The sequence below is a fragment of the Truncatella angustata genome (assembly GCF_020726525.1).
Source record: "Truncatella angustata strain MPI-SDFR-AT-0073 chromosome Unknown BKA67scaffold_3, whole genome shotgun sequence".
Classification (NCBI taxonomy): Eukaryota; Fungi; Ascomycota; class Sordariomycetes; order Amphisphaeriales; family Sporocadaceae; genus Truncatella; species Truncatella angustata.
In genome coordinates, this window is record NW_025763383.1 from 1,117,977 (window position 1) to 1,143,331 (window position 25,355).

Sequence of the window (25,355 nt, forward strand, 5' to 3'; positions counted from 1 at the left end):
GAGGAGCAGCTAATATATTGCTACTGTATAATACAGCCAAGCAATGGGCACTAACCTTGTCATTTACCCACAGTAATGGCACGGACTTAAGACCAATAACTCGCTGGGTTCTAAGGGGTGATCAAAAGTTATGTAAGTGAACCTTACTAGCATAATACATAATGGCATGGGTGGTTCTGGTTTCCGGTAATAGTAAGACTCGATGCGTCAACGCCAGTTCATGTGTCCAGTTGCTGAGTGTCATCAATTGGTTCTACTATCAACGGCATCGTAGTCTGCCAACACAACGAATCAGCCAGAATAAAAATTTCACAAATATATAAGTAAGAATTAGTCTGTGCAACTAGCAGAGGATGTCTTGCTCACATCTCTTCGATTAATTCGCAGCAAGAAGATAATAGTCTAATGCATTGGTGCAGTAGAGTTGTAATTAAAATGCATGCTCAGAAGTTCGACACAAGTCCTAGCCATGTCAAGGTAGCTCTCCAAATCACCGTTACCGCCGTTCGTTCAATATACATCAGTCGAAGGTATAAAATATCGCAAGACGTGTAGATGTGTCATTCAACCCCAAGATTCGGTCCGGTTTCATCATAATCTCCTTTTGGAATGTGATCTCGAAACAAGCCCAGTCGAAGTCGGCGATGAAGTGTGAACTATGCTCAGACCTTTCGTGACTGCGATTCTTCGTTCGGCATTTGAGAACAATGCCAGATTTGAAAGAGTAGCCTCGTTGAGAGGCTAGAGCGCGCGTTAATAGTGGTAATATTCGTTTGACTTACGAAAATACACGTGATGGAGTGAAGTTCTTTATACTCTGTCTGTATAGTCTAACATAAAGTTATACAACGATATTAGCACATGAATGAGAGCAACAGGGAGATGAAGAGTCCGCCCAACTTGTGAACGGTATTTCTTATATATGTGTGAGCAGTCTACTTGCTGTTATTATTTGGCGGCATGATCGTGATAGACTGGAGTCTCGACTTATATCAAGTGATCTGCAAATACTTGGCGAGAGTCTTTTCTTTAATGAAGTTCTGCTATCATTACCGATTGTATGGGCGATTCGTGATCCAGTTTTGCCTACGATATCAAAAATGGCGATGTGGTGACCACTGGGCGCATAACTTTAAGGTGATCTCACTTTGAAGTCTTGCTATGTGATCAGGCGAGTTTCCATCATCTGTCAGCTCGCTAAACATCTGATAAGGGTTTGCAACTACCTGCTCATATGCCTGCGTTAACATGGACAGCCTTCGGAATTAGAGTTGAGCAGAGGCTGAAGGGGTTGGCTGATCGACCCCTCTTCATGTCGGGTACATGACCTGCGACATCGGTGATGGTGTTCATATATTGGAATGTGGTTAATATCGGATGCGCTGGGGAGAGGGAAAGGGGGCCACAGGTTGCGGTTAAGAATCAGTGAGTTTAGCTAACCGTAGATGATACTGTCCACAAATTGCGTGTCACTACCCGCCATAATCCGTAGGCTGGTGTGGCGATGAATATTAAGTGACACTGGTCTAAGAGACCGTGCACCAATCATGACTAGCCATCATATCCCAAGAGTATAGCTGCACTAGTACGCGAAGTTTGTTTCGATCTTCATCTTAAAATGCAAGTTCACGATTGACTTCTTCGGATTCCACAGCACACCGATAAATCGTAATATTTCTTGCAAGCAATTCTGGCGTTTGGGCTGCCAACGTGGGAGCCGGGGGTCTGCACGCTGCTCTTGCATCAAGTCTAAAACAAGTCGGATTCCTGTGTATCACAGGGTGTCATTTAAACAATAAAGTACTGTATTCGAGTACAAATTTTACCAAGATTCACAAACAGGCAATTTCCGTAGCATTTGGATGAACGTATGTGTTGATGCTCATTGTTCTAAGCAAAACTATTGCCTCTAGAGCGCTCCCCCAACGGCAGCGGTCGCTCCATGACCCGTGAGCTCAAAATGTATGGTATATGGATACACCCAACCTCGCAGTGATCCATACAAGTTACATAACAGTCTTAGTAAACCAAAAAGATTCTGGATTACTGTTTTGCAGAGCTTACCAGTACAAGGTAGGATGAGTAGATATAGTATAGTTTGATTGCACATGAGTAGAATGTGTTGCATCTCTAAGCTATATTCTTGGATAGTTGATGAGATATTTCACCACCACATGACTCGTCAAATTTTTCCATTATATCCTCTATCTCAGAAGATATTTTATCTTGGGCTGCCATAATACTCGCGTGTTCAGAGTCAGGACCGTCTGGGAGCTTCACAAGTTTATTCCCCGCTGATAAAGGCTCGTGGAGGTAGCTACTCAGGGGTTGTCGCTCAATATCATGGTCCGTACTCGATGATACTCGGGAGGTGAGTCTCACAGCCTCTTTCGTTGGTTGAGCTCTGCACATACAAATAGATTAGTAAACCTAATTATAAATTGTAAAGGAAGAGAGACATGAGGATAGCCCGTACCCGTCTATGACAGACTCGATGCTAGTCTGTGGCATGATTCCCACAATACAAGGCAATCAAGGAATCAAGTGTTCTCAACGAGACGAACGGTAATTGGAATCAAAGATGGCACATGCCACGCCGAAGGTTAGGGAAGATCAGCAGTTTTGCTGGACTAGAAGTCACAATGTAATGAATGATGGAAGAGTAGAGATAGTGGTTGAACAAGCAATATCTGAGAGATACAGAACGAAGGGATAATTGTCTAATTATACCTTTTGGCTATCTACCGGGCAGACCTAATTCTCCTCCAATGGAACAAAGCAAGTGAGAAGGCGACATGCTATTTCAAACAATCCAAAATAAATCAGCTCATGTCAGTGATAGTCCCGCTGCCTCACTTCTTACGTCCGTTCATGGATTATGTACAAGATTCAGGGTTCCAGATCTTGCATTGCCGTATGCACAAGTAAAGAAGCGACAGGGTCGGATGACGAAAGGCCATCATGGATCTGGCGCCGGACCGTTGTGTCCGGCATGCTAGTGTTGGATACTGCAGGACGCAATACCCTCCAAACGCAAGGAAAACCAGACCAGATTGAATAGAGTTTCGAGCTGCATGCCACTAATCACTTCATCCGCATTTGTGGAATATGATTAAGTGTCGTCTTGCGTGGTAGGAACCCCGACACATGGGTGGTCGGCGACACTTCACGTAACCAGAGCAAGGGCGGCACAGGGAATGGATGCAGGAGTACATCCGGACAGTTTCCACATTTTCCTCGCATGCTTAATGTTTCCTTACAACTTAGAGTAGGAAAGCGAGTTCCGGCTTTAGCTGATGTTATCTCTAGATACCCTACAAGATATCCGGAAAATGCTACACCCTGACGTATCCTGCTTCGCAAAGTCATTAGCACCATTCGCTCGCAACTTAATAACATAAACCATAAGTCCGTCATTTTGTCAAGTCTCTAGGGATACAAAAGAAGACTGTACACCCAGTGCCGGGAGCACCCCACTCTAGATCCCAGGACTCTGACCGCTTTCGGCATCCTTGCCTTAGACAATATGAAGATTGCAATACCGTTGACTTGCGTCGGCATTCAAAGCGCCAGCCAAGCTTTGAGTCAGCCACAAAATTCAGTACACAGAATATCAGTCTCTGGCCGACATGTTCTTCCACGGTGATATTTAAATCTAGACATTAAATTTTACAAGATCAAGATAAATACATTCTTCGAGCATCAGATATAGAAATATCAATATGCTGAGCTTAGTAGTAGTACGTGAGCAAAGCCAAGCTTGAGATAGGATAGGCTGTCACTTGCAGAGAGAACGTGATGAAAGCTTTAGAGAATAATGTGCAAAGCCTTGTTGCCAAAAATCCTTCACCACTAAAGCTATACCAAGTTTAACCACAAGCATGGGTTCTTGCGCAAGATGAGCAGCTGAGACCATGTGACGGACAATTGTATTGATGAAAATTATTTGACAAGTGGTAGCAGCCATGGGTCCAAAAGGCCAAGGGGGGCACCAGAGAGCAGGGGGACACCAGAGAGCCAAGGGGCAACAGAGAGCAGGGGGACACCAGAGAGCCGAGGGGGACACCAGAGGGCCAAGGGGCAACAGAGAGCAGGGGGACACCAGGGAGCAGGGGGACACCAGAGAGCCAAGGGGCAACAGAGCTAAGGGGCACTCGAGAGGGCAAATGCGCATTCAAAAGGAAAAGCGGTGAAAGGACAAGTTTCTCAAGGTCAGAGGACATAGGTCAATTTTCAACGGTCAATAGGTCAAAGGGGAAATGTAACGATGAAAAGTTGCCTTAAGGGCACTCGGCAAAAAAGGAAAAGTTGCCAACGGGGCACGTGGAAAAGAAGTAAGAAAGAAAGTTCCCAAGCGAGCTTGAGGCTTTCGCATCGAGTTAGGGGACCCCAGTAGTGCTGCATAGCTTCTCTGACACGGTACTACCGTTAAGTTCCCACCCATCTTTTCCTAATCCCTGGTGTTTCTTTGGTTTTTTTCTGGAAACAAGATCAAACTGTTCAAGGCTCCAAGATCGTCGTTCTCAAATCAACGGCGCTAAGTGAACGGACGCTAAGTGAACGGACGCATCTGCCACCACGAGCGTAGTTACTTCAGTGAAAAGATGAAGCTCGCGCATTATATGAACATTCAACGGCAACGAGACGCATACTATATTTGAGCTACGAGAGAGGCTGTCGTTGCGCAAGAAGTGCTGATTACTTAGTAACAATATACTTTGTACATGTCTTTCTATGCTTGTTAGCTGGGGCCGGCTGGCAGTTACTATGTACGTGGACCTGCCCTGCCCTATCAGTGGATACTGGTTAACCTGCAAGTACCTGCGCAAGAATAGGGTCTGGGTGGAGTTTGCGGCCGGCGGACCCTCCCCCGAAGGGATCACCCGTCGACGCTATCTGACGTACGAAAATCACATCCCGGTGCTCTACACTATGTGCGTAAGTGTGAGGATCGCAGACAGACAATCCTTGACAACTGGCCTCAATCAAGGACATCACCGTTGTGGAAGTGAGAGGTTGTTTTTTCAATCACGGAATTTTTATCTTGCCTTGATCCCTTGTCTCTCTTGCAGGGACCATGTGTCGATCAAGGCCGCCATGGTTCATAGGCCGAGCACTAATTAGTTTCTTGAGTTGAAGCGGAACCGTTGCTGTCACGAGTCGTGGAGGAACACAGCTTGGGTTGCTCATTGCGTGATGCAACAATAATTTCAAGACCAAGAAACATGTATGTCATTAAAGATCTGTACACTATTTGTTCTGGATGAACCATGGGTCGAATGCTGGCTGTCAGAAAGTCAATGCACACCACAACCTTTGGTCATAATGCAAAACTGGTTGTCTGCTCCTAGCACAACTCAGCAGGAATCAACTTTTTGAATCCCGCTGAACCCTCGCAAAATTTCTCATGAGTAACTCTTAATCTGACATTGGGGGCCAGTGGCGCCCACATTGTTACATTCTTAGCGCCAGGGGATAAAGGAGAAGAAAAAAGGTTCCTTAGATACAAGCTTCGCCGAAGATCCGAGCTTCAGATTTTTCTTCTTTTTTTTCTTTTTACCTGCTCTATGCATACCGATGCAAGATTGACTAGCACAGATCTTCGGGTGCGTTGCTCAAGTTTTGTTTTTGTCGGATTGGCGTAAGGTAAGGTTGTGAATATGGGCAGTCGATTTTCCTTTGGGGCATGGATTCGAGGCGCCTAGCCGAGCGAACCAAGTGTAATAACCAGATATTGCTTTCTATCTAGGTTAAGTGGGTTCCATTCACCGAAACATACTTAGCTCTGACGAAAATATAGTCCTGGTCTCGTTGTAACTTGTCCCTAGCGGTTCAAAAACTCAGCAAAAAGCAAGTCAGTTGCATAACCTGCTGATATGGGTGATATGAGTGAACGGGAGATGACGTTGCATCTTCTGACATGAAAGCTCCTCAAAGAAGTAATTTGCTTCACTGCCATGGCTGCTGAGCCCTGAGCGGATCTGTTGGTGGGCTCCACGGCCCAAGGAAAGTACTGATTGATCTCGTACCATGGACACTCACCGTGATTTGTCCTGTGCAACGCCTCCAGGCCAGCCGGGAGACAGGAGTTTGGGCAGACGCTCCTCGAGCGTAGATACCTTATTTGAATAACGTCCTGCTTATGCACAAACTCTAGGGTAGAACAATTCACAGGACGTCCCTCAGACCCATACCCGATGGAAACGGTGGATTTTACGTACTTCTTCACAGACATAAAGCAAGAAATCCTTCGTCAGTACGTACTAAAACACTTTGTTTATATGTAAGTACTACTGGCACTCCGTGCTTTCGCCGGCCTCAAGAGAATCAACTGGATTCACGTTGTTAGTATGAGGGCATTCATGACGAAATACAAGAGCTTTTACACACGTTAGGACAATCGTATATGGAGAAACTCGACAATCTTGGTGACACATTGTGTCGCACAATGCCACTTCCCACATGCCCGAGGCATTTCACGAGTCCCAAAGTAATAATGACCGCTCACGTCCACATCCCATGTGTGCCCAGAATGAAAAGCCGCCACAAAAAGGACCATAGCAAAAAGAAATGCCGATCGTTTCTGTTACAAGGGCGGCTTTTACTTTTTATCTCTCAACCTGGTCGATGGTGCAAAAACGCCAATATGGCACCGCGATTACAATAGAAACTGCTATGTCGCTAAACATTGTGCAGATGTTCTTGGCTTAATCTTGGACGCTTTCTGGTCTTGGTGAGATACCACAGATCGAACATTTCTGGGGATATCTATCTTGTATCGACTTTGACGAGCATGTACTGGTGATTTCGTAAGCCGCAATTAGTTACTATACGAAGTTCTACATGGTAGTTGTAGTGCTATCATTCATTCAGGGGCTCAGGCCACCAGGATGGGCACAACGCAAGAGCAAGGTAAATCTGGGAGCACGACTAGTCGATTGACCGAGCCCGGAGGTTCAAGAATAAGTTCAGTGAGGCTGGGTCTCGCGCCTTGATGGTACGACGATGCCAGGTCCAGGTTGACATCGGCCGACGACTAGTTGCATTCCATTACAATCGACGATGTGTTGGCTTGTTAGCTATATGAATGTACCAGAGCGTAATCAGGGATAGGCTTGCCCCACCGTGGCTATACAATGAAATGTCAAAGAATGTGAAGCTATGTACAGACAATCCTTGTCTAAGAGCAGATATTTAGAGCATGTCGAGAACACATATTCGACGCGAGATCAAATCCTGCTGCCCTCGCGCAAGAGGATATAATACTATGCTATACGATCATCGTGGATGTTGGTTAATACGTGACTCGGAAACACTAGGATGCGTGGGGATTTTGTGTAACTCAACCAGCAACCTTTCACGTTGTAGCCGAACACAATGTGGTTACTTGCATTGCCGTGCATAACAGAGGAGTACAGTCGGGGCATGTAGATATACTTGCACACGACCGCTTTTATAAGTGATTTCTGATCAACCAAATCAGTTTTAACAGAAGGTGCATCATGTCGCCATGATCCCAAAGTTTGACAGGGGGCAGCCAGAAACTCCGTCAAACTGCTCCAGGTCTAAGACCTAAATCGTTGTCATTATGGAGCCTCGTCAAGATCACAACATGGGAAGTATCTCATGATAGGCAACAACATGTTACGTAGAGCCAAGCAAGTTTCTTTTAACCAATAATTCCACGTTGTATTTGGTATGAACAGCACTCGGACCGCTTGTCGTACGACAGATCTACAGACATTATTTAAGCATCCGACTTGCGAGCCCCCGACACGAATGGTGACCCGAAGTCTTTTCTTTTCTTTCTCAGAAATGCCTTTCTCTCAGCTTCCAAGATCTCGCCAGTGCATAATTTTCAGCCGGCGCAGGCACTGCGTTGTCCACGGTTGTCCACGCGCCCTTGCTTGCAACTGTAGCTAGGTGTGCTGCCGGATGTTTTTTATGCGTTTCTTTTTGAACTACACCACGCACAATACCATCGCATAAGTTGCAAAGCTGAAGTGTGCTCGTTGCAATCAACTGAGCAATCATATTTGGTATTTTCTATAGGTTGTTTAAGTGATCGTCTTTCCGCTATGGATGTATCTACCTACGTAGTGAACGCACAAGTTCGCATGCTTGCATTAAGGCTGATAGTCACCGGCATGATGAGAACTGCCCATATTATTATGTAACATGTTAGTAAGGTTCCTGTTGATAATTGCAGGTCGCCCAATAGATTCCAGTGGCTAAGATTACTCCTACGATAGGGGGTAGCTGATAGGCCACAAGTCTGCAAGTGCGCTACCCAGGCTTTTATTTCCATTGGTTTTCATCATACCACCATTACATCAAGGTAGACGTTCCAGGCTGTTCATCTCGATCATTTGTGGTGTCATTTATCATATTTTACAGTGTTTTCAGGAAACAAAGCATTTTCTTATTTTAAAGTATCAACACCTAGGAAGTGAGATTCTTGAGAGTCCATAGCCGTTACACATGCCCTTGTTTGGCAATTTGTCCTCCGATAAAATGATGATGTCCTTGTTACAATACGTACTGAGGACGATCTAATGTACTTTGCGCTCGTCGACCCAATGGGGAAAAAAACGACTTGACTAGTAAGATTTAGAGGACAATAAAGAGTAATACGGAACAATAATCAGATGCTCTGGGACGAATCGACTAAGAAGTTACTACCACGGTAACAGGCAGTACGTCATATAGAAATGAAAATTTTGCATGTCAGAAAAGTACCGACAAAAGGAGTTTTATCCAACTCGAACTCACAACCTGCAAAAGAAGAATGGCTGAGGGGGGACGGCTCAGCCAGGAGATAAGGATATTAATCCTAGGTTTGAGCGGATAACCACTACACCACTGTGTCCTGTGGCTTCGTGGATTGTTAGAAGCGACAACTTTATTTCTGTACTTATATCCCACTCTGCCAGGTCTTTGAATGAAAGGTTTTCCAGAGCGTTAGGTCGAGGCATGTTGGGAGATGCCAAGTTTTGAGCAAGTAAGGGGCAGGAGGTCGTTTTGGCTTTGGCAGTGCCACGGTCTCGACCTGATCATGAAGTTTCAACGTATGGATATCCTTGGGACTCACCTTGAGCACGGGGCGAACAAACTTTAAATCAGTTATGGTACAGGTTCTCTAGCGATTGAAGCATGGTGGGCATTCTCGCCCCCAGGGGTACAAACTCGACCTCTGTGACAATCACTCGACTCCTTGGTGATATATGATTCACAAATCGACCGCATAACTTAGCGGCAACGTGTCTAATCATGTACCGGCTTGGGTTATTTCCTCCAATCGCATGATGGAGTGCCTATATTACGACGTACATGTCCGCCGAGAAACAGAAAAACGTGTCAGAAGGGCTACCCACTTCTTCGGCCAGGACTAATCGGACGCGGCGCTCATTGTAATGAATCTCGAGCCTATGTGCAATCGCCCGAAGCAAACGGCAGCTAGCTCTCAGAGCAGGAAAAAATGATTGGCTACCAGCCCGCTGACCGCTCTTCGGACCACGTGCATATACATATATGTGTGTAGCCGTGAGCCCGCGTTTGCCGCCTTTGACACAATAAAGAAGTTCGCCATGTTCCGGGTCAGTGCCGGAACAACGCATTTGGAATGTCGCAGAGTTAGTGGACAAGACTACCGAGTTGAACGATCGGTGATAACTTCAGATCGCCGTATCGGCGACTTGGCAGGAAGTTGGTAAAGGTCTTTGTTTGTACTTGCTCGCATATACGACAGATGTTCGTTGAAGAGAACCGACACAGGGGCATGTTGCAGTATGGTGGTAAAGATTCACACAACTCCGCTGCAGGTTATTCATATATAAACAGGGGGTAAAATTCCCCATTCAAGGCTTAGAAACAGATACCTTCGCTACCGATAAATATCAAAAAGTAAGCTGTACCTTCAGAGACAACCGGTAAATTACATAATGGTACAAACTGTAAGTAATCCAATAGAATCCACCGCATGATGAACCTCGGCAATATCAACTCCAGAAGTCGACACATCGTGCACACTTGACCCAAGCCGCTAATTACTGCCGAAAACCGTCATAATGCCACCTATATGCGCCACCATGGTATTTTGCGCTCGCTGGAGGGATGTCGGACCTCCAGCAGCAGAAGACGAGGTATCTACCGCCATGATCACGGAGCGAGTACCAGAAGAGGCCGGCTCCCCACAGTAGGAGGCCAGGCGTTGCGAAGATAGCTGCTGATCAGACGCAGCCCCCGAGGCCTTTGGGAAGCTGCACGCCGGCTTGGCTGGGCATTTTCTAGGAGAAAGAAATTAGTGAGTGCGCATATCATTGTTAGAAACTGACGATTATCATACCCCGAGCACAATGAATCTGTGGATGACATGATAGGCCGTTAGGAAGTGATGCGCGCGAAATGTGACGACAGGCCCTTGATTATGGTCGACAAGTCTTCTTGTAAAGCAAAACTCTGCGAGGACACCGAGTGACGTTGTATAATGATTTATATGATCCTTTACAGGCTCTATGTAGGCTTCAGGGAGGCGGCATATCAATGTTATATGTTACTTGCTGTGTTACTCTAGCCCACTCGACGAGGTGAGTAAGTAGCATGCAGCATCCATTACATGTGCAGATGGATAGAATCCGCAGCCGTCATACGCTCTCTTTAGGCCCTAGCCGTCCAACTCGGTGAGAAAACCCAATACGTGATAGTTTGGCGATGTGATGTCTGCACGGAAGCTGCCTGGAAGTATTCTCCATCGTCAGGCGCCCGTTTAAGGAGAAGAGGTTGGGGGGCCACAGCCCGAAAGGTCAACCACGCACACATAAGCTGGACATTGATATGCTCGTACAAATCACTACACGGATAGACAACTACCCGAAGTGGAAGGGTACCACAGACTTTACCCTTATAGACTGCGGCTCTTGCAAGTGATACGCGAGCCAACACACCCGACGCATACTAAAGATTAAGGTAACAACGGAATGGTTCACTGCCATCATCGCGTAGAGCCTCAACCACGAGGTGCCGACATCAACCTGCATAAGCTGAGCAATGCAACCTTTTACGACGAATTATCGCGGGGGCTCGCGGCTTTTTGGCAGGTGAGAGGTTGAGCAAACGCCGTAAACGCGTGCGTCGCTAAAAGCGTTGAAAACCAGCGAATAGGGCAATCATGCGCATGTCAGATTCAATCCCCAAATATATCTCGAACCCACAAAGTGTTGCATTTCTGACAGCTCTGCTAGCGGAGAGAAGGCTCAGCCCCCAACTCACATTCGTCCAGGGTTCTTGAAGAGTATCTGATTTTAGCATAACGCTTGTAAGATGTGCAACGTTGATCCAGGCATAGCAATATGGAACTTGTTCCATCTTGATGCAGTAGAACGATAGATATGAAAACTGTCGTGGCAGTGCAACGATAATTTTGAAGACGGTTCACCAGATACCGTTGCGCGAAGGTAGCATCTCTGAAACATATGATCGCATGGCGGCCACGCGGCGCTTCTTGTCAACGTTGCTTGTTCAGCCTCATGGTGATGAGCAAGAACCGGGACAATGCTCGATGTAACCTAGGGTTCGGGTGTGGGGCTAAGTCTCGGAAGATCGGATGTAAATGTCATTTGTAATTGGCATTGAAGCCAGCAGTCAAACTCCAAAGATTCTTCCGCGTATTACTCATTTCAAGGGCCCAGTTGGCAAAAACCCCCTTCTGTCTCCCACCCTGATGGGCCGCGTCGATGCCTAGTGGCGTCAAGAAAGGAGGCTATTTGTGGCCGCATACGCCATCGCTCAAGACTTGAGTGAGAAAGACCTATGCATCAGTACTTATGCTGCCATATTTGGCGCATCGAACCTGATGGATCCACATATGCAAACATGCCGGGTCGTCTGTCAAGTGAAATGGTGTAAAGACACTGCGGCCAATGTTGGGAATAGAGCCTTGGGCTCTTGAATGATCTGTATTGTTACAAAGCTCATGCCGGGCCCGTCGAAACCCGTCGCAGGAGCTCGAGAATTACGCTAGATGCATACAAAATAAATGCCAGAATTGGGTTGTATGGGCATTCTTTTTCGGGGCATTGAAGGCCCCAAAGTAGACGTTTTCTATCCTTCTCCGCTGCCGCCTGAATCGGGTACTTCCACTGGCGCTGATGCGCTTTCACTACTGCTTCTCTTCGGCTTGACTACCAGTAGGATAATCATGCCTGCAATGACGAGTATTAATAACAAGATGATCTTCCGTTTTGTTGTTTTCTTTTGATAGCCAGAGGCTATTACGAGCTCTTTCTCGGCTCCTTTCAAATCTGTCGTCATGCGCTCCACGTTGTAGTCTATCCGATCCAGCATTGTGCCTTGATCAATGACCATGTTTTGCAGGTCTCGAAATAGATCGGAGAGCTCGATGATCCCCTGAGCAATATCCTCTATCTCTCTCTCACGTTGAGCAATAGCAGCATCGTTGCTCTGGAGCATCTTCTGATGAGTGGTTGCCTGTAAAGCTGACTGCGAATAGGAGCGATCGGCATCTGATTCGAGCAGTGACGGATCAGCAGCATAACCCGATGCCATTGGTGTCGATGATCGCTCCGCTGGTGAGGCCGTGCCTAGACCGGACATGCCGCGGAGTTCTGTGATGCTGTTAGTTCACGAGGGGCACGCTCTTGACATGTGTGTGTGTGTGTATCCAGAAGTCGGGGTGTGAAGGCTTACTCTTCAGGTAAGCGCTCTGCTTCTTTCTGAAGCCAGCGCTTGCCTCTTGAACGCGTGTCGCCAAGCTGACCTGTATATTCTGGGCCATGGTCTCCTCTGCCCTGGTCATGTTACCCTCGCTGATCATTTTCTCGACCTTTTTTATACATCGGTGGCAGTCGTGGAAGCCTTTTGTGACGGCCTGTGTCAAACGCTCGATCTCGTCTTCCTCGGCTTTCTTTGCTTCGTCGTCGTTGAAGCCGGGGAGCACATGTTTCTGGTGTAGTCTTTCCAAGGCCTGAGACTTCCTCGCAATGTCGACCAAGAGATCTGTCACTTCGTCGGATATATCAGCCCAGCGCGGGGGCAATAGATCCATCTCGATCACGGCATCGCCATCGTCGTAATCGGCGCCGGACAGGAGACCCTGCTGATCCTCCGAGGCAGCTGCGCTGCCACGGCCGAAGTCTGAGAAGCCATTGCCGCTTGACGCCGAGTGTTTTGTCTTCTTGGCGGGATGGTGCGCATATGATTGGCGATATGAGATATAGCTTTGGCTCGTGTCAGCATGGTATAGGCTTGGGTGAATGGTGGGAGGTCGGGTCTGGGGCTGGGATGTCAGTCCTACAGATTAGTACGGTCGCGCCACATGGCGGCCGCCGATTATGTTGTAATGGTTACTTGTAAACGATGGGGGTTGATGCGCAATGCAGAATCTCAAGCTATTGTTGTGGTTCCGGAGATGGCGGACAGTGTTGGGGTCGGTGGTGGTTTCGATGATAGGTTACAGGACATGGTGTACATTGAGGTATTGGAGTACTTGTGCAGTATCAGCTGCCAGCCTTCCCTCCTCCAAACGGTCGAGAGATTCAGATGCAACAACGGCGCATGCAAGCCAATGTCAATGAGGCTGACGTAGCTTCAGCATGACTAGTGGTAGCCCGCTAGGACCAGTCCGGACTGGCTGGATCTTGGAACTTGGACGCCGAAGGATAGGAGATGGATGGGAGAATGTTGTGCCTGAGGCAGCAGAAATGCCGTGTGTGCATTGTCCCACTCCTCCACTGGGGTTGGCTGGGCATAGCACGCAGAAAGCTTGCTGGGTGGAAAAGTCCTGAATTTGACACATCTGCCGTCGTCGTTTGTGCTTGTGCTTGTGCTTGTGCTAACGTTGTACTTGTTTCAATTCAATGGATTCCAGGAAAGGTGCTCGGGCCACCATAGCAGCCGTGGGAAGCCTGGCGGGCCAGATCATCCCACGCTATTCGCTAGGAAACGGCCATTCGACATGCGGCTAGGCTCTCATTTGCGCAGCTGGCTGGCTGGGCAGAAAGGAAGACGGAAGGCACCACTTTTTGGAAGCACCAGCTCCAGCCAGCACCAGTTAACCTGCACCAGCAGCAGTCGAGAGCAAAAGCATCTGGCCTTGTCTTGTCCTGTCCTGTCCTGTCTTGCCTTGCCTTGCCTTGGAACGTCAACTTGGAAAACGTGGATATCTAAGCTTTAAAGTTCTCCTTCCCCTAAACCCACCAGTGAACCCCCCCCCCCCCCCCCCCGACACCGACAGGGCAATCAACCAAACACACCACACGCTCCACACAGCAACGCTCCTTTACTTCTGCTCAACAGAACATCTTTTAAGATACGATCCATCCATTGATTGATCCTCTGTTTCTTTGTTTGTAACCAACTACAAGCAATTCCCGAAACTCAAAATGGTCCGTCCGTCTTCTTGGCTTTTTCATTGCTTCTGCATTGCCTCCCCGCCATTTCTTGACCCCGCGGTTCGGGTTCTGGTCCAGGTTCACCTTCACCTTCACCGTCACCGTTGAGGGGCTTTTTTGGGGGGGGGAGGGGCTGCAACGCAAAGAAACAGGCACAGTGCTAACTTGAGGCTATCACCAACAGGCCGATTCGCTGACCGAAGAACAAGTCTCCGAGTTCAAGGAGGCCTTCTCCCTCTTTGTAAGTCCAATCGTCCAGCTCAAATACACGCTGCCTGCGCCGTGGCTGCCATAACGCACCACTAACTCTTATCGCAGGACAAGGATGGCGATGGTGAGTCCTTTGCGCGTTCTCCAACACAATATCCCGACCCTGCCCTCGGTGCTTCAATCTCTCCCTTATGAGAGACAACCTTGGCCGATCACGTTGAACGCCTCGATTCGCGAAGTGAACAGCATACTAAGGCAGACACTCAACAGGTCAAATCACCACAAAGGAGCTCGGCACCGTCATGCGATCCCTCGGCCAGAACCCTTCCGAGTCTGAGTTGCAAGATATGATCAACGAGGTGGATGCTGACAACAACGGCACCATTGACTTCCCTGGTGAGTCAACCCAAGCGGGGACAAGAGATATAGCATCAGGCTGACAGCTGCCCCATCAGAGTTCTTAACAATGATGGCCCGCAAGATGAAGGACACTGACTCCGAGGAGGAGATCCGAGAAGCCTTCAAGGTCTTCGACCGCGACAACAACGGCTTCATCTCCGCTGCTGAGCTGCGTCATGTCATGACCTCTATTGGCGAGAAATTGACTGACGACGAAGTCGATGAGATGATCCGTGAGGCTGACCAGGACGGCGATGGGCGTATCGACTGTATGTTTCTGCCTTTGGCTCTTGAATTCACCCACCACGCCTTACTAACTTGAGACCAGACAACGAGTTCGTCCAACTGATGATGCAGAAGTAAATGTGCCGGGACCTACTCGTTTCGTGTCTCTTTCGCCAATACCCAATCTCACGCCGCTACGAAGCATACACGTTTCTTACTCTGTTGGTGGGGGGCTGACCCAGAGGGCATGGTTGATTCAGCCCGTCTGGGTCATTCGGTTCACGGATATACAGATTTGGGGGATTGTTGGGTAATGACAGGAGGCTGTCCCCATGGGTTATTCTAGCTTTCAGCCTCTTATTTTCCTCAAGAATTGACCACAATACTTACTTTTCCTTCCCCATATATACGAAATTGGATCCACCAAATGAATTTCGTCTGGTCGTGTAATCAATCTTATACAGCGTTCCCTTCCCTCATGGTGTCGCTGTGCCATTCACCGGCAGTCCTCTCGACCCTGGCACATCTCATTCACAATCACGACAATGCTCCGTCGATAATAGCAACCACATTGTAAGCCCTGAGCTTCTACGGGACACTGGTACACGACATGATCTACCATAAGCAGTGGTGTGGCCGGTTCGACTCCAAGACCATACGAACGACCCAGCATGCGCTCTTATGGCTGTATCTCATCCCATGCATCCAGGACTTTCTCTCTTGCTCGTGCGGCTAATTGTTTTTTGCCATGTTTCTAACCACACGTCAACCACCACTGTCAGGTGAGCCCCATGATCATTAGAAATGCCACAGCGCCGTGATCGATTAAAATAGTCAAGTTCCCGGAACCCTTCCATCCACTTGAGGGCCATGTCTTGAGTACAATCTCTGACAAAACTCGAAATGTTCATCTCCACAGAGCAGGTAAACCGTATAACTTTGTCAACACCACAAGAAAACTTGCAGCTGCCGAGCTCGCTTTGGCCTCTGTGAAGACAGTCTCTCTCGATGTGTGCATAGCCATCAGGACTTGACCTTTCATTGGTGGTTGAAAATGACAATCCAACGTGTCCTATCCCGCCCAATTGTTTGCAGAGCGCTCTACAGGTTGTTCTTTGGTCTGGTGGAACCCAGATCCCCCCACCCCGTTCTCCCAGTGTGTAACCGTACTGAGCCTTTGGTGTTTAGGTCGAAATGCAAGCCTGCCCAGGTGCGCAACCTATCGATGGCGGGCAGTCGACCGCTTCGGGGCGGGGGAAAGAAAAAAGAAAGGACAACTGCTATGCAGACGCGCTTACGACAAAAGAAAACCCCCCTGGAAGAAAAAGAAAAGCCCGAAACCATGTTTATGGTTTGTTGATCAAAAATTGCCCAGCATGAACCATCGGTAACGTGATCCCGGCGCAGATATACCTGTGCCCAATGAGGTGCTGGTGGCCCACACTTTTCATACCGGAAGGGCAAATCCCATCGCAGCTCAGGGATCTGAGGCCAATCACAGCCGGAATGCATCGTGATAGGTCGAAGGGAACAGGCCTATAGGCCCGGATTTCGACGACGAGTGGCTGGCTGGCTGGCTGGTTGACTTCAACCTGGGGCGCGTTTGGCCCGTGGACAATGGAGTCCGAATATCTCCGCGGCAAATTTGTCAGGTCTATTTCGTTACCACGAGACATTGTCGGGGGCGCGGTGCAGTTGATAAAAAAGCCGTACGGTCTATCGTCTGTCTGGTTCTCGGCGACCGTAAGTTAGAGGGCAGGGAAATATGTTGCTGAGTTGCAATGTTGAGAAGATCGCCCGGTTCCACAACGTGTTTATACGATGCTGCCCTGTGATCCCATGCCACTAATTCTTATAGTAATAAGACTATCTCCGATGCCCCTTGTGTCGACCGGAAATCTCAAGCAACTAGAGTCGGTGATGTTCTGAGCACTTCGCATCGGATTGAATCAGCCTCTGTGACGGAGGGCAATAGAAAGAGCCAGCGGCAGTGTTCACCCGGTGCCGGCCTGACATGGGAAATTGTGTTCCACAAGCTTGGTTGGATCAGTGCATGTTCGTGACGTTGCAGCCATCAACCTGACAGGTCTGCTAGTGATCCCTACTATGTTTCGTAGCACGACATTCAAGTTGTAAGACGGTAGAGAGTCGTTGGCTATTATTATTTGGTCTGGGGTCATGTTAGGTCAGGTCAATGAAGCTAAGTAGTCAAACAACCACAACGCAGTGGCATTCCATGCATCAAACTTGCCAACTCAGCATGCCGATCTGGAAATACTCCACGCGGTGATTGTTGGGGCGAGCCTGCAATGGCTGGTGAAATCAGATGGTGGCTGTCGAATCAAAGATCTATGTGCCCAACTTCCATTTTTGTTTGTTGTCTGTATCTATTTCTTATGTGCTCCACATATGATCAGTCATGGTGCAGTTGACTTTCATTGGTCGCATGTGGGCCCGTACCATCGTGTTTTGGCAAGAATAAGTGACAGCAGCCTCGCTTATTTCATAGATGGAAACCAGTCATCGAGCATTAAGTGGCGAATTTCTGGGTGGTCTGGTGAGGGGTCAGAACTCTTGCAACAAGTCTCGGAAACCCCTCTGGCATCTACACGTCTCTTAGTAAGTATGGATGGAAAATGAGGTCGATAGGAGGTCAGCACTCTCCGATTGGGGAGTCAGCCTGAACTCTGCCAGTGGTTTCAGAGTTTGGTGGGGGGAATACAGTGTCCAGCTTAACGGGGCAGGATGAACCAGGCTCGGCAATACGAGGCGCATCCCTCACCTACATAAGATACGTGGTGCACTTTGCAAAGAGCTATGTGGAATGGGATTCGACACAAAACATCGAAATTTAACAATGGTGAGTGACGAGGATACTCGTAGCATAAGCAGAAGAAGAAGAAACGAATCGCCGCTGTTAAAGGACTTGCTCAAACACAAGGAGATACATACAAGATTTGATTCATACCCCAGGTCACGATTATGATACCCGGCTTATCCGTCACCCCTAAGTGTATATCGCTCTTTCGAGGCGAATGGCCCGAAATGCACAATGCACAATGACCGTCGTCCACCGTCCACAATCCGCTGCCCGATCCAATAAGCACAAAGTAAAGATAGATTTCATCGCCAAATACCATACAAGAAACAACGTGGCGTGCCCCGTCCAATCATCAAATCTTTGGACAGCAAATCCAAGACCAATAAAGGCTTCTCGGCCAAATCTTGCCAAGTAATACAAAACCACCGAGTTGAATACCACGATCCACTTGAATTGCCTTCAGCCTCTGTCTGACCAAGCCAAACGGGACAGGGTTACGGGTACGAGTTATACGTGTCCTGTCAACGCCTAGCCTTAAGCAAACGGTGATTAGATTTTGTCGGTAGGAGTGGCTGGGCTAGCCCTGGAGTCGGCTGGCACCAAATTCCGCGTCAGACTTTCCAATTCGGCTGACATACTGGCCTTCGCAGCCTGAACTGCGACATCCGGGCATGGAGACTGATCGGGCAGCATCACGTTTCGATTACTCGAACACACTGGCTCGGCCATGAACCCGTCCAGTCGATGTTGTTGGAGCATTGCCGGGCTTGGTCGTTCAGCTGGAGGGAACAACTCAATTGAATTTTGAGTATGCTGCCGATGATTTTGCCTATTGTCTGCGATTAGTGCTGGGATTCTTCTCGCGAAGCAGAGAGGAACAAGGACCCACCCGTCGCGAAGAGAAGGCGTTGACGAGGTAGACATGTTCATGATTCCGGGATATGAGTTCTTCAGATAGTAGACGAAAGGAATAATACATCAGAATCAGAGACGGGAACCGGAAAACATATAGCACAACACATCAGATATTTATGCGAAACTACCATCTGCATGCTGCGTTTTTCTGGGCGTGGAACTAAAAGCGTGCAGAATGGCATAATAAAAACCTCCAGTATCAACAGAGCCAGCACACTCGAATGGTGGCATAAATAATGCCAGCGCCAATTCGTCGACATCGCAATACTGGTCTCTCATGATTGGGCCTGGAACTGCGCTGGTCCATATGGCAAGGTCAGGCATCAAATCAATAGCCCCCGGCATTCTGCCAAAACATCAAGGCCAAGGAGGGAGTACTAGAAACCAATCAAACTTCCCGCTTCATATCAGTACGATGTGAACGACTCGGGGTTACGGTATTAGACTGTTGCGGACATTGTCATCACACCATAAGCCTGCTCAATCGCAACCCGTATCCTTCAAGTCACTGCTCAATATTTCAAATCTTCGGTTGATGAAACGATTCCGGCGTAGGGTCCAAATTGATCAAATGTCTCAAAAGATGCAAGCATTGTCAATATCACACTCCTGCTAGAGCAAACTAGATATACCGCGAATGCGCATGAATGTGGGAAATGTGTTCCTGTTGTTTTGAGCGGGAAAATGTTATTTCTTTTGGAGCCAAGTGCGATTGTACCTTTGAGGGCACACAGGATAATCAAACAACACCACCAACGCCATGCATACGCATCTCTCTGGGCACAAATGTTGCCAGCTCAGGATTTGTTTCATCTAGACTACACAATAGTGTATGGGTATCCGCTTATTCATCCTCTGCTTCTTCGATCGTCACAGCTTTTGCCTTCCCCTTATCGCTTGAGCTTGACCCTTCCGGCTCGTTTTCTCTGTGGCTATCCTCTAAGCTGTCGGCAGTTTCGCTTTCGACTCCTGACGTAGAAGTGCCCACTCCACCATTAGCAAACAGCTGGGCAGCGCCACCCCAGTTTGGAAGCCGAGGCGTCGGTGCAGCTACTATAGGAGGTTCTGTCTGTACCTGCAGCGAGCTAGCTGTAGAACCATCAACAGACGTCGCTTGTGGTTGTGAAGTGCCCGAAGCGTCTGCCGACGTCGCCGATGGCGTGTCAACACCACCACGCGGTGGGATAAGCGACGATACTGGGCCAGTGTGTGAGCTGGTGGGCTGCGAGGGTTGTGTGCTCGAGCCGTCCATCCGCTGTAATGGCATCAATGACCAGCCTTGAGGAATCACAACCCCTTCCGGCAAATCCGGGCTACCCGCGGGAATGGCTGTGGTATTCGGTGGCGCCACATGCCTGATGACGGACGGCGTCTGGCTCCGATGAGTAAATGGCGGGAATGATGCAACGGTTGGGGGCACCGCCGGGTATAATGGCTGGCCCATTACGTGTTGAGGCGGCGGCAATTGACCATTAATCATAGGCGTGCCTTGTAGAGGTACTGTCCCAGTCAAATGTTGCTGTTGGAGTAGCCGCAAGCGGTTCAGTTCAGCCATGAGAGTGACTGTGGTTTGCAATTCTGCCTGGGTGACTTGCAAAGTTTGTATCTCCTGATGTAGCCGTAGCTGTATCTGTGAAAGTTGTGCATTGATATCGGTCCCAACGCCCAGACTTGCTGGAGCTGCCTGCTGGGGTGGCTGAGCTGCACCAGGCTGGGGTAGCCCCATAGGCGCATTCGCTCCATCCAGCCCGCCGTTAAAGCGCTGTTGTATGAGCTCTTGCACCCTCTGTGGATTGCCCTGCGCGAAGCCGAGGCGCAATGGACCAAACTGGAACATGCGCATACCGCCTTGACGACCCTCCTGGCCTTGGTTGCCGTTAGCAGCTCCATTAGCTACACCTGGCTGACCAGGAGCAGGTGCTTGACCATCTACATTTGGACGAGCTGCATTGCCACCATTGGGAGCCGCACCGTCAATAACGACCGAACGTCGACATGTAGGACATACTTGTTGGCGCTCCAGCCAACCTTTGAGACAACCAAAGTGGAGGATATGACCACAAGGGAGCTTCTTGGGTCGTGATCGCTCGACTTGACCTGGTGTAGCAGGATCCCAGGGCCTCATCTCCTCTCTGCAGATGATGCAGGTGTCTTCACGCGCTAATTCTTCTTGGGTAGCGTCGGGATACTTGTTCATGTCTGCGAGAGCCTTGCGGTATTTAACCAAGGCATTCAGACGCTTGAGAAAAGAGCGTGTGGTGAGGAATAGGTCTCGCATGATGTGGATGGGCAGACCGTAGAACATCATGAGGACGGCGAAGAAACCGACATAGACGCCTAGCTTGACGAAATCTGGTACCATGTCAGTCTCCAGCACCACCGAATCGCGTTGTTAGCCGGACTTACCTGCGAAGAGGTCTAAACTCAAGACCCATTGCCCCTTAGTCTCCCAGCCAGGTACCTCAATGTCCATCTCATCAATATCATGTTCGTCGGGCAACTCCTCCTGGTTCGCCGCCTCTGCCTCTGCCGCATCCTCTGACTCCCGGCGCCTTAGGATGTCGGCGCGCTGCTCCCGGACCTCCTTGCGACGCTCTTGTAGTCTTGTGCGGGTCTGCTTGTTGACAATATTCATCTCCACCAGGGACAAGATATATCGGAGCCCAGTACGAAATGAGCAGGTTGACAGGATGGCGAACTCGAACAGAAACATTACCATCATATTTGGTCGGGCTTGCTGGATGACTGTATTTACGGTGTATGAGAACAGCCATGTGTCGTATATGATGCTGAGAAGCAGCGAGATGCTCAATCTAGTGTGGAAGAGTCGAGGGTTTGCGGGTGGTTGTTGCTCGAGAATCTCGACTCGTCCCTCGCCGATCCATTCCCATACCTTCCCGGTGACCAATGCCGTAAACATGACCAGAAACCACGCACCTACTTCTTCCCGAAATATGGTCATTGCGAGACATGTTTCCGTCACGGCAAACCATGCCTTTTCGTAAAGCTGTTCGATTTCAACTGGTCGGAGCTGGCCATAGCATAATCGTTGTAGGCCGTAAACAAACGAACCGTAGACGAGGAGGATGAGGTTGATGAGGATCTGGGCGGTTTGCACCGGTGAGCACGACGGAGCCCTGCACGGGGAACGGATGCAATACAGCAAGCTTACCATTAAGCTGAGGTTGTTTTGTGAAAGGTACACCATAGCCGAATAGAAGTTGGCCCTCTGGTTGAAGGCATATGTGACAACGCCCGCAGCCAGGGCCGCGGAAGACTGCCATGGTGGTTAGCTTGGAGCTCTGCATAGCTACCCACATAGAACAGCTGAGGACTGCAACAAGGGGAGTGGTGGTTGTCCAAGCTTACCCCGGCATACCATAAGAGCCTCATCGTGGCGGGATGATGAGGCCTAAATGTGCTGGAAAGAAAGTACTGCAGAGAGAAGGTCAAGTGTCGATCATTTTGATGGCGGGTTATGTCTGTAGTGAGCGAGCGATACGGTTCTCCTGTTTGCTACAGGGCGAATGCAGCCTTTCGTTGTTGCCACGTTTAGAGCTTTGGCTTAGTAGAGCGCGGGCGGCGCGGACTGGCTGGGGATGGGGATGAGGATAGGGATGGGCATGACGCACCCGAAGCTAACGTAACGGTGGAAAACAGGCCACGTGACGTTACCTCGGACTCGGACTCTTCCACGGCGGAGTGGGCCACCGAGTTGCTTCGCGGAGTCCCGATCTCAAAGCCGTGTTTGTTTCTTCCCAGATTTCGTCACAAAAGTAAGTTCTGTGACGATATCCAATTGGCATTAGTCCCGTCATTTAATCTGGTCTTGTCCAGGTGTCGAGATGGCGCCCCCTACGCTCGCTTCTGTCATGACACCATCTTTGTTATCTACCATTCGAAACCATCCCACTTTACCGCCTCATGGCTGGTACATCGTTGCAGCTTCTGCATTGACTATTCTCAACAGGCCCGACGAGGTAGCGAAGGTCTGGTCTTTTGCCATTGAAGATGGGAGCCATGGTGTGAAACACGAGCCGGACCAGGAGCGCCAGCGCAGAATCACCAGGAGGATCAGGGAGGCACTCATCAAAACATCAGCAGTTGGAGGAGTGCCAAAGGTAATTGCATGCATCGAACCACATCGCCTTCAGGCACTTGCAAACGTAATGTCTTGACTAAAGGGCGCTCACATCGCTACTAGACAATCAACTCCCTTCTGTCTTTGAAGCAAGTAACCCCTCCTGAACTGATTGATGAGCCTGGGTCCCCTTCACCGACTGGCAGATTGAGAGACCTCTACGATGTGCCGGCTTCCGAAGTCCTGCGGAGAGGCCAATCCTTTTTTGAAAAGGTATACGGCAAGATAGCCAAGAGGATCATGGGCCAGATGGATAGGTCTGGCACTGAAGACCTGGGGCTGACCGCGCGACTGGTGTACGGGCATGTACTGAGCAACATCAGCATCCTCTCGCCAATAGAGACATCTTTCGTCATGATCGCGGGACTCATTCCGCAGGATGTAAGTCCATTTCAGCTTCAAGGCCGATGTGCGTGGTATTGGCTGGGAGAAGGAATACTGACAGGTCGCAAACACAAAAAGGTGAACCCTCAGCTCAAGGGCCATCTCCGGGGTGCGCTCAATGGGGGCGCGACCGTTGAGGAGGTGCGAGCAGTTCGGGAAGTTGCCATGCAGATCTGTGAGGCTTCTGGCATGCAGAGGCTGGCTGAAGATGCTGTAGGGGGGTGGGGATGGAGGACTGAGGTCGCCAATGTGTAAAGCTCCCCTGCCTGCACTGGATGGAAACTCTGGTCTTATTCCCGCTGAAACTCCATGTTCTTTTTTTTTTCTTTTTTTCTTTGAGCAGTCTGTTAAGTAGGAAAATCTAGAGTTTTACTTCTTCTCGAAACCCATTCCCATTGTCCCGAGATTTCATCAACAATATGTGCATATATTCATCCGTGTTTATATTTATATAAGCCAGGAACACAAAAATCTTTTCCCTAATGTAGGCCAAAAAAAGTATGGCATGAATTAAATCTTGGACTCGTATACATGACGAGTAATTGGAGCCAGTTCCATCTCTACTCCGGGCAGCTGTGCGGCATTCGAGCCTTTGCATCACCGATGTTCTTTTATGGGTTGTCAATTCGGGTGCGCCCGCGCTGGGATAGGGAAGCGTCGTTTCCAAGTCAGGCGACTTGAAGTCTAGATCCTTCCAAGTAAGTAGGCATATATGCAAAGCACAGAAGCAAGGGATTGGATTGTAAGGGCTCTCATTTGCCCTATTGACGACCCTTGACGCTTCGAGCTCCTCAAATCGCATGCAAGATGCGTGCATATAGAATCGAGATCACACGGATGTATCCATCCCATGTAGCTGCCATGTTGTTTGCAATCGTGTCATTATGGGTTGAGGCTCAAAAATAGGCTGGTTTACGGTACCAGGATGTCAAGCGGTTTTGCCGTCAATTGACAGAGCCCTGTCATTGTATCATGGCGAAGCAATTTCCAATAGTGGGCGAAGTGCAGCACTGCAAGGTTTGCAGGGGACACGGGCTTAGATATGTTGCGTTCCAGCAGTTGGTGCATTTACGGGGATGAACTTCCTTTACGGCCGTTACCACCCCTGCCTGAGAGCGCCATGCCACGAGGCAACCCTACCCACACATATGCAATCATAACCTTCATTGCCCGGCTTGATACCCGTGAGAGAGGCAATGGTGTGTTAAGTCGTCCTCGCCGAGTTTCTAATTTCAGTAGTTTTAGTAACCAACCTGGGCTGTCATCAATATTGTCGCCAACTGTCATTCCAATCGCCCATGACCTCAACTGTGGGGCGAAATGGGGACAAAAACTTGGCCAACCTGCTGAACATGATAATATTGAACCCGTGGGAATGCAACTCGACAATCTCGGAACTTACTGGCTCCGGGTCTGTGAGGGTCAAGAACCTGTCGATCGAGTGCGGTACAACGAACCACGCAATACTAAAAAAAAAAAACGGGGTCTTGATTTGTGTCCCTGCCATGCTAGCAATCCATACACTACTACTGCGCGATGAGTAAACAATACCATGATTAAACACAGAACCCAGGAGCATCTCATCAACAAGTACGTTCTTGCAGTTGTCTGATCTCGACCTTGGCACGGATCCATCCCGGAGAGCAGGCGAGGTTGCGACTGGCTCTTCAGGACCCTAGAGGTAGCTAAGATCACTATATCCACCTCTCCACAGCACTGACAGCAGTCAAAAGTTCTAAGCTAGACTGAGACTGGAGAAATTAACCGTTTAGGGTGCCATTGCAAACGGGGAAGGGGGGCACCTGTCGAGCGGTGCGGCGCGTTGACAAAAACCAATCCGTCGGGACAGTAC

At 49.0% G+C, this 25,355-nt stretch overlaps 5 protein-coding genes across 5 annotated transcripts; 2 read left to right on the forward strand and 3 right to left on the reverse strand.

Annotated features, from left to right (window-relative positions):
* Positions 1 to 2,118: 2,118 nt before the first annotated feature.
* Positions 2,119 to 2,908, reverse strand: BKA67DRAFT_560030 (uncharacterized protein; the record flags this gene model as incomplete). Its single annotated transcript, XM_046102433.1, has 2 exons — positions 2,477 to 2,908; positions 2,119 to 2,404 (listed from the first exon to the last, which is right to left on the reverse strand). Coding segments are annotated over exons 1-2 (304 nt in total), but the record flags the coding sequence as incomplete, so codon positions are not given.
* A 9,191-nt stretch (positions 2,909 to 12,099) lies between these two features.
* Positions 12,100 to 13,335, reverse strand: BKA67DRAFT_534188 (t-SNARE; the record flags this gene model as incomplete). Its single annotated transcript, XM_046099825.1, has 3 exons — positions 12,100 to 12,623; positions 12,706 to 13,235; positions 13,313 to 13,335. The coding sequence occupies 3 exons, from the start codon at positions 13,333 to 13,335 to the stop codon at positions 12,100 to 12,102; spliced, it is 1,077 nt and encodes a 358-aa protein (XP_045959522.1).
* A 960-nt stretch (positions 13,336 to 14,295) lies between these two features.
* Positions 14,296 to 15,559, forward strand: BKA67DRAFT_231041 (EF-hand protein). The gene is made up of 6 exons (XM_046095628.1): positions 14,296 to 14,402; positions 14,593 to 14,649; positions 14,727 to 14,742; positions 14,889 to 15,014; positions 15,074 to 15,286; positions 15,346 to 15,559. Exons 1-6 carry the CDS (start codon positions 14,400 to 14,402, stop codon positions 15,378 to 15,380), a joined length of 450 nt encoding a protein of 149 aa, XP_045959523.1. The 5' UTR covers positions 14,296 to 14,399; the 3' UTR covers positions 15,381 to 15,559.
* Positions 15,560 to 19,407: 3,848 nt separating this feature from the next.
* Positions 19,408 to 22,283, reverse strand: BKA67DRAFT_231359 (uncharacterized protein). The gene is made up of 3 exons (XM_046095630.1): positions 22,151 to 22,283; positions 21,385 to 22,081; positions 19,408 to 21,330 (listed from the first exon to the last, which is right to left on the reverse strand). Exons 1-3 carry the CDS (start codon positions 22,184 to 22,186, stop codon positions 19,823 to 19,825), a joined length of 2,241 nt encoding a protein of 746 aa, XP_045959524.1. The 5' UTR covers positions 22,187 to 22,283; the 3' UTR covers positions 19,408 to 19,822.
* A 247-nt stretch (positions 22,284 to 22,530) lies between these two features.
* BKA67DRAFT_231211 (AhpD-like protein) lies at positions 22,531 to 23,811 on the forward strand. Its single transcript, XM_046095629.1, has 4 exons — positions 22,531 to 22,754; positions 22,816 to 23,099; positions 23,183 to 23,500; positions 23,582 to 23,811. The coding sequence occupies exons 2-4, from the start codon at positions 22,824 to 22,826 to the stop codon at positions 23,756 to 23,758; spliced, it is 771 nt and encodes a 256-aa protein (XP_045959525.1). The 5' UTR covers positions 22,531 to 22,754; positions 22,816 to 22,823; the 3' UTR covers positions 23,759 to 23,811.
* Positions 23,812 to 25,355: the final 1,544 nt, after the last annotated feature.